The 8,134-nt window shown below is 44.8% G+C and overlaps 1 protein-coding gene across 1 annotated transcript; it reads right to left on the minus strand.

The window, feature by feature from the left end:
• Window positions 1–161: 161 nt before the first annotated feature.
• On the minus strand, window positions 162–1,679 carry LOC114443665 (cytochrome b ascorbate-dependent protein 3-like). Its single transcript, XM_028417906.1, has 6 exons — window positions 1,543–1,679; window positions 1,210–1,397; window positions 906–1,114; window positions 676–830; window positions 426–579; window positions 162–343 (listed from the first exon to the last, which is right to left on the minus strand). The coding sequence occupies exons 2-6, from the start codon at window positions 1,385–1,387 to the stop codon at window positions 317–319; spliced, it is 723 nt and encodes a 240-aa protein (XP_028273707.1). The 5' UTR covers window positions 1,388–1,397; window positions 1,543–1,679; the 3' UTR covers window positions 162–316.
• Window positions 1,680–8,134: the final 6,455 nt, after the last annotated feature.

Genomic DNA, 8,134 nt, shown 5'->3' on the forward strand with positions numbered 1-8,134 from the left:
AGCTCCCTAGAGGTGAGGGGAAGCATTACAACAACAAAGAAATATTTCTTTTCTTTTCTTTTTTAAATTAATCATGCATGTTTTTTGCAATTTTTTTATTTTGTTTAGTTTACAAATGACACTTTTAACTCTTAACCTTACATGAACACAAAGAAGAAGAGCTGCTACAACACCTGGCATCTATGATTTATTTATATTGAAAGCACTAAACTGATATAAGTCATTCTAACAGAAAAAATACTGCGAAAATAAATCAGAATCACAATTTCACCGTCAGACAATATGGCAACAAGGTGAAGTGTCCATGCTGTGGATGTCATGGTCTGATGTCATTGAGCAGAGGCTGTGATTAAAAGGATAATAATACAGATTATTATTTCATTTAGTAAGACTGGATACGATGTTATTGTAGCATTCATACTCACATGTACAGCTTCATTTGTCTCCGGTCGTTGCCATTTCTTATAGGATAAGATCCCAAAGATAACCATCCCAAAGGTCACGATGAGGACACCGAGAAAATTTACAAACTTTGCTTCCGCAGGCAGAGAGCTGTACAGCTCTCCAGTGCTCCCATTACTGCAGAAGAGGGAGGAATCAGCTCGGTTTTTATGCATAAATATTTTTTAAATGTAAGTTTGTGTGTGTGAGTGTGGTATGTATTTCAGCACCTACAGTGTAAGGAGCAGTTTTTCATTGATACCACTGATGCAGGAGGTCAGACTGAGGATTAGGATTGCTTTTCCCAGCCACATGTGGAAAGGCTTTATGGTGCTGCGGAACCACAGTGGAGTGCAAGGAAACAAGAAGCCAGCCAAGCCAAGAACCCACTAAGCATCAGAGAGAGAAACAATCAGAAGGAACAAAGTATTTCTACACAGTCTGAGCGAATCTCTCATGTGTACCTGAAATGAAAATATCACCACTGTCATGAGGCCCACCCAGCTGTGGACAGAGTACAGGTCAGGGATGTAGAATGCTTTGTGGAAGTCAAACACGGCACACAGTCCCAGGACGGACAGAAGCAGAGCCAGAAACATGAGGCCACCGTGCACAAGCTTCCATATATACTTCCTGTGCTTCCAGGTGGATGGCACTCGAAACACAATGGCCGCTGCAGACAAACACAGGGTGTGAGAAGAGTGTGTGTGTCCTGCTGCTAATATAGCTACAATATACTGAAAGGACAGGAAGAGACAGATGACTCACCGCTGCCGTAGAGAACCACCAGCCCTGACACCATTAGGACGGGATGCCAGTTAAACTGCAGGAATGACCCATCCCAAGCAAAGCCGCCCCTCCAGTACGAGCTCCACACACTCACAAACAGCACACAGAGGAGCCCCAGGCACAGGGAGAAGCCGTAGGCGGCATAAAACAGATTCATCTCTGTCAGGCTGGGAGGGAGAATGTGTAAAATCTCTTATTTTGTAAGAGGGAATACATGAAAAAGAATTAATCTCTTACTTAATGGGGGAAAAACTTTCACAAACCTACGCCTAACACACAGAAGAACATACAAAAACATTGCTTTGTACTCACTGATGGAGCTCCTCTCCCTGAAGTGACGCTCTCTCCTACCTAAAGACGTCGCCCTATGCATTTATAGGTGACATCGCACTGTTAGCGTTCCTCGGACACAGATTGTTGAATAAGTCTGCTGCTGCTGCTGGTGGAGGAGGGATGGGGTCTGTGTTGTTGGGGGTTGAGACTAAGACTAATTTTCTTTCAGTTAAGTGTGTTAGTCACAGTTACATCAACAAGAAAAATAGCTTATGAAATGCAAAAATGTTGATGACATAATTCACTTTTTAAATATGATTGCCATGGTCTATGGGTCGTATATAAGCTGAATATAATCTCATATCATGATCATTGAAAACAAATGTTTTGGCTATTTTGCTCTATTGTATCATATCAACACACTGGTGTGGTCTTATAACAATGACACATATAAAACTCCTCTTACACAACTTTCATTGACGTTGTGCGTGAGCTTGTTGACTGAAGTGTTTCCTCTTCAGCCATGTGTGTGACCACAGCCGTGTCATCTCATTCAGCACATGATGCCTCCAACCTGAATAAAGCCTCCACAGTCTAACAACAGCAGATGATCACACAGGGGCCAGTCACACACACACAGGAGCACAACATGAAGGTTTAAGAAACAGTGTTGGGCACGTTACGTTTTGAAAAGTAACTAGTTACAGTTACTAGTTACTTTTCCCAAAAAGTAACTTTTCCCTTAAGTTACTTTTCCCAAAAAGTAACTGAATTAGTAATGTCATTACAAAAGTAACGAATTATTATTATTAAACCCCAATTTGCGAGGTTTCTGTTTTTAAAGGGGTCTTCAAGGGTATCAAGGGGTTAGTTACTTGGAGACAGAGCTGACCTCAGGCCACACTATGGGCAGTAATGTTTTTTGGCTGGATAACAGTCAACACTTTACAGGGTGTACTGGCCCTTTAACCGCATTCCTATTGATAAAATCAATCAAACATTATGGTTATTAAATTACAGTATTTAAATAAAGGAAAGTAAGACCAACCACAATACATCTTCTCCCCTTTATTCATAACCACATGAGTAAATATGATCATTAACAGCCTCTTTTGCTGCAAAATACGAACATGTTGTTAGACACAGCAGCCTCACAAATCCTACAAACAAAAGCTTCCTGGACACATGTGACCATTTCTGTTTAACAAACTAATTAAACTAACTAAACTACCAAACTAACCACAGACATGAAGGTACCAGTAAGGTTGAGACCAAACAGCCGTAGCTCAAGCTGTGATGCTTTTTTGAAATGACAAAAAAAAGACCATGAAGCTGAGAGGAGTTGCAGCTTTAATGTGACAGCTGGTGACTTATCTACACATCATAGAGCAGCACGGTGATCGGAGCACTCAGCGCCATGTTGTGAATGATCTGCTTGCAGCAAATCTTCTCGTCGTCTTCGTCCTCCACAAAGACGGACAGAAAGCGCTGAGGCTCCCAGGGCACTTCCTGGGTCTTAGAGGCCAGCACACGCACGCAGCTGACGTCTTCCCTGAAGCTGAACTTCTTCGCTCCAGGAAACGCAGACGCGCTCTGCTCATCTTCATCAGGCTGGGAGACGAGGAAGGCATCGATGTCCATGGTCTTCTCCATGATAAAGATGCGGACGTTCCTTTTGCTGTAGTTGCTCATCTGGGACGCAGTGTTGGTGTTTCCCATTGTGTCTGACAGGACAGGTGTGACACAGGAGGCTGGAAGTGACCCGTGCAGCATCATTTAAACACAAACAAATAAATAAAGTCCTTCAAATGTGAGGAACGTTGGGTTCTTACCTGCTGAGTCAGTGAAGGTGAAGTCACAATAATGGACTGTTACTGTAGCAGACTTCCTCTCCCGGACATGAGCGGTGTGTTCATGGATAAAAGTCTGATAATATGCAAACATTCACAGCACATCTGACACCGGGCAATAAAATATGCACCACCTTAAAAGACTAAAACTCTACACTGACCAGAAAACTGGTCTCCACCCCCCCTGGGAGAGTGTTATGGGAGCGCTGCTGGTGGGCTGACTAGAAAAGGGTAACATGGTGGATCTGAGGCAGCTACAGGAGCAAATCAACAAGATCCAGCAGCTCTTCATCCCACATGTTTATAGAGATAATGACATCTGGAGGTCTAAAGCCTCTAAAAGAAGGAATCCTGGTGCTCCACAGCTGTGGGAAGAGCAGTGTCTGTGCCACAAATGTATTAATCAACCCCTCATTAGGGTGGACGTGGTGCATTTTATGACCTGGACACAAAGACTGCATGCACCTACATCCTAACACTGGAGCAGAGACTCTGTATTTACTGCATGGTTTGCATACACAAAGTGGAACACTGCAGGAAAGATAATAAAACTGCTCTGCTGCCTGCCAGCATTTCTTCTCTTCACCATGAGGCCGTGGCTGCTGCTGCTGGTGTCCCTGCTCCTCTCTGACCTCGGTCTCCTTGGAGACGGGGACGGGGCTAGGGTGAACTTCAGCTGGATTTTGTGCAGTAAACTGCTCCTTGGAGGGAAGATGTGTCTCAGAGGACAGAAGACTTCTTTGAGCAACAACAACTGCATGAGGAGCTGCTCTCTCTACAGGGCACACAGACGGGGAGCGATCCTCCATGTTCCAGCATTGGTATGCATATTTCAATCAGTACTGCAAACGTGAGGCCAGCTCACGTCTTATTCTGCTCGGTGTTTTATAGTCTATTATTATCACATCATATGATGCACATCATTAGTCAATGTTCTGCCTGTATTTTTGTTACATTTTCTCAGTTTTGCTGCCCCCTGGTGGCAGAAAGCAGGAATCATCAGGGCATCAACAGCTGTCAGCACAATTTTAGTGCTGTTAAGAACAAGATCTGGCATGCAGCACCTGTTCAGACTGTTTATTAGAGTATAAAGACTGTCAGTGTAACATTAAACCCTCCACTTGAAATTAAAGAGATAAAATCCAGCCAGACATTAAAGGAATGTTTTCCTGCATTTTAATGTTCCTCTTCTTTCTCTTCAGGTGATTTCTCATGATGGAGACAGGGGACACGTTCCAGCTTTTTTAGTAAAGTCCAAACTTCTCCCAGCTTTGCATATTGTTAGTAAACCTAGCCGTGTTCTCATGGATATAATTAGAGATAGTTCTCAGACCAGGTCTGCTTGGCGGCTGCATGGTCAGCATGCTGTCGCAGGCCGCTCTGTTAAAGCTTCCTTAATGGAGAGGATGAGAGTCTGTGCACCTGTGATTATTCCCTGCTGTTGGAAAGAAGTAAGAGCAATGAACTTCAAGACGGCTGAAGAAGAAGAGGACACAAGGCAACAACTGAGACAGGAAGAGATGTGGCTATGTGATGGAGAGCTGCTATCTACAGTAAAAACTTCACAGTTAGAGGTTCAGAGACATGGAGCTGGTGGTGTAGAGACAAATGAAGGCTCAACTTTGGACACAACAAAGCAACTCTCTGTACAAGCTGCAGCTGTGGTGGACAAACAGGTCCTGTCGGTATCCAGAGAGATCATGAAAATGAAGATAAGTCCTGCTCAGGAAGACAGGAGTGAACATTTCGGCACAAAACAAGCAGAGCTCCGACGGCCCGGGGGAGGAGGAAACACAGAGAACACAATGAGGAGATCAGCAAACATCCTGCAGACAGACAGGAGACAGAAGCTGTCCCAGGCAGCACTGTCCTTCCTCCTCCAGCCAGCAACACTGAAGAAGAAGGACCCAGAATGCATCAGTACAGCACACAGCTCAAAACCTAAATGCCTGAAAGAAAGCCACAACTCATTAGGAATGTATGTTGCATGTAGAACAGATGGAATGAATATAAAACCAGCTGAGCGTACAGCTACTGCATCTGTGCACGGAAACATGAGCATCAATCACACTAAAGCAGAGGAAGACACGCCATCAGTCACACCCTCACACAGCAGCACGGAAACAGGACTGACAACAGCAGAGCGACCGGCAGAGCGACCGGCAGAGCGGCCAGCACCGGCCACGCCACCAGTCACACCCTCATACAGCAGCATGGAAACAGGACTGACAACAGCAGAGCGACCGGCAGAGCGACTGGCAGAGACCACAACGGCTGTCTTCAATCAAGAAAAACAGGAGGGACAGCCAGAAGACAGCAAAACAACCAGGAAGAGGCCAAAAACTGAGACTGAGAAAAAACTGAGAAACCCATTCTCAGGCCTCAGGATGAGGGAGAACATACAAACACACACAAGTGAAGATCCAGAGGGAGAAGAAAGAGCTTCAACAACCAGGACTGACAGGACAGACCTAGAGGTGATGTCTGCTACAAACCCTCCAAAAACAGTCCAGACAGTAAGTGAAGTGACACTGTAGACGATTCACAGGTAATAAGAACATCCATACAGATCGCAGATCGATCAGTTATAAAAAAAAAAGGTCTGACATGAGAGGTTACATCTGTTCAAAGCCAGAACATCACAGCAGACACAGAAAAAAACAGAAGAGCTAGGCAGCAGAAAGACAGCAGGGAGGACTGAGCAGTCCAGCAGCCAGAGACCTGAGGCCACAGGCTCATTATCTTAAGTTGGCACACATTGGTACTAAAGGCGGGCCTGGTAGCCTCGGACTTGGGAGCTTAAATTTGGCCTGGTAGGGGCTCAAGCTGGGACCAGTAGCTGGAAATTTGGAGGTCAAGCTGGGGTTGGTAGCCACACATCTGGGTATTAAATATGGGGCAGCTCACCTCACACTTTACGCTCACACTCCGCTTTAGCTGGGGCTTGTAGCCTCAAACTTAAGGGATGAAGCTGGGGATAGTGGCCAGAAATCCTTGGGGCCAAGGCTGGAACTGGTAGACTCACTTTCAGGGGCCTAAATTGGAACCGGTAATCTCAAACACAGGGGCCGCAGCTGGGGCTGGTAGCCTCAAATGTTGAAGTTTAAGGTAGGCCGTGAGAGTGGCAGTCTCAAATATGGCGGTTTAAACTGAAGCTGGTAGCTGTGCACCCACAGGCTGGATTTGGCACTGCTAGCCAGAAAACCTGTGGGACAAAGACGGGTAGGTAGCCAGAAATGTCAGATGAACTGTAAAAGCTGATTTATAATCCTAATTTGCTGCTGACATATGAAGATGAACACTGCTCTGTGAGGTGTTATGACTGTGCTGATGAAAGTTCTCCTCCACAGACAGCAGGGGGCGCTGTGGCCCTCTGCAGAACTTTGATCCACCGCACCAAGGCCGGCTGGAAACACTGCATGGACAGACTCAGAGGGACAAAAGCAGAGGGGACCTCTGACACAGAGACATTTCAGGACACAGGACAGCTGGAAAAAGTCCCTGACAGCAGCTCTGATGCTGATGATGATGAAAACAAGCACTTTTATTATTTTAACGGAGTCCTGAGAAGAGTTCAGAAAAACTTCCTCTGATGAATACAGCCTGGACCTGAACTGAGGGCCTAACATTAGCGCCTCCTGCTGGCCAGTGAGTAGAACTACAGCATCCTGTCTGGACGTGTTGCGTCAGCCGTGTCAGAATGTCAGCAGCAGCACAGATAATAGGAGGAAATGCACCAATAAACAGGGAAAGAAGCAGGAGTCACATCCGAGTAAATCCTGTTCCAGCACTGAGTGTGCTGATGGAACATGCTGCAGATCTTTGTGTGCAGAAGCTGCTCGGACCCGGACTGTCAGCTCATACAGGGCATGTGTGATACTTCTACCTCAGACCATATCTATGTAGAGTCATTTGGGTTTTTACATACAAGTATCATTAGAAATCTAAAGCTATGCATCAAAACAGGACTGTCTTCTTCCTACCTATAACACACAGTTCAATGTTTATATATTGTTACTTACTGCCCTCCTGCAGCTCCACACACAACCACTGTCCAATGGATCCAATCAACCATTTTTTCTCCACAGATTGTCTAACCTATCATTTCCAGAATGTGAGCACAAGTGTGGAGAAATAAAGCTTTAAGACATTATTTCAGCTTGGTACCCAATATGACCCTAAAATAGACACTTACAGGTGAAATAACAGGTGGTTGGAAGAAAGCATCCAAAGATAGTTGGCCCTCCACGTGTCTTTTACACATTTTTTTTTTATTTGCTGTTTTTGTCCAGAAACAGATTCAAGATATAGTTAAATGTAATAAATAACTATTCCATTGAATTCCTTGGGTCAACATTGTATGAGAAAATGTGTTCATTTGACTCTGTATGCCACGTCTACAAACCAGTGTATGTCCTTGTCTCCTGACGGTGTGTGTGTGTGTGTGGACCTGGTCTTCAGCACCAGGTGAGCCACACGCGCCGGCCGGAGACGTCGAAGCTTTTCAGTATTTGGCTGAGAACGTGCAGCCATGTCTGCCACCTTCATGTTTTTCAGACCACCGATCAATACAGCTCCACTTTCCCCTTTTTTGTCTCTTTGTTTTTTTTTTAACTACTGGCTTTTGATTGCATGGCTGTTCATGTGTCTTTTACACATTTTTTTTTATTTGCTGTTTTTGTCCAGAAACAGATTCAAGATATAGTTAAATGTAATAAATAACTATTCCATTGAATTCCTTGGGTCAACATTGTATGAGAAAATGTGTTCATTTGACTCTG

Source organism: Parambassis ranga, chromosome 12, assembly GCF_900634625.1.
Source record: "Parambassis ranga chromosome 12, fParRan2.1, whole genome shotgun sequence".
Lineage (NCBI taxonomy): Eukaryota > Metazoa > Chordata > Actinopteri > Ambassidae > Parambassis > Parambassis ranga.

Excerpts from the sequence above, each read along its gene's own strand:
- LOC114443665 (XM_028417906.1), bottom strand. The coding sequence starts at position 1,387 with ATGAATCTGTTTTATGCCGCCTACGGCTTCTCCCTGTGCCTGGGGCTC. Across the intron at positions 1,115-1,209 it reads GGTGGTTCTCTACGGCAGCG|CGGCCATTGTGTTTCGAGTG; the intron begins GTGAGTCATCTG and ends GTTTGTCTGCAG. Across the intron at positions 580-675 it reads GAAAAACTGCTCCTTACACT|TAATGGGAGCACTGGAGAGC; the intron begins GTAGGTGCTGAA and ends CCTCTTCTGCAG.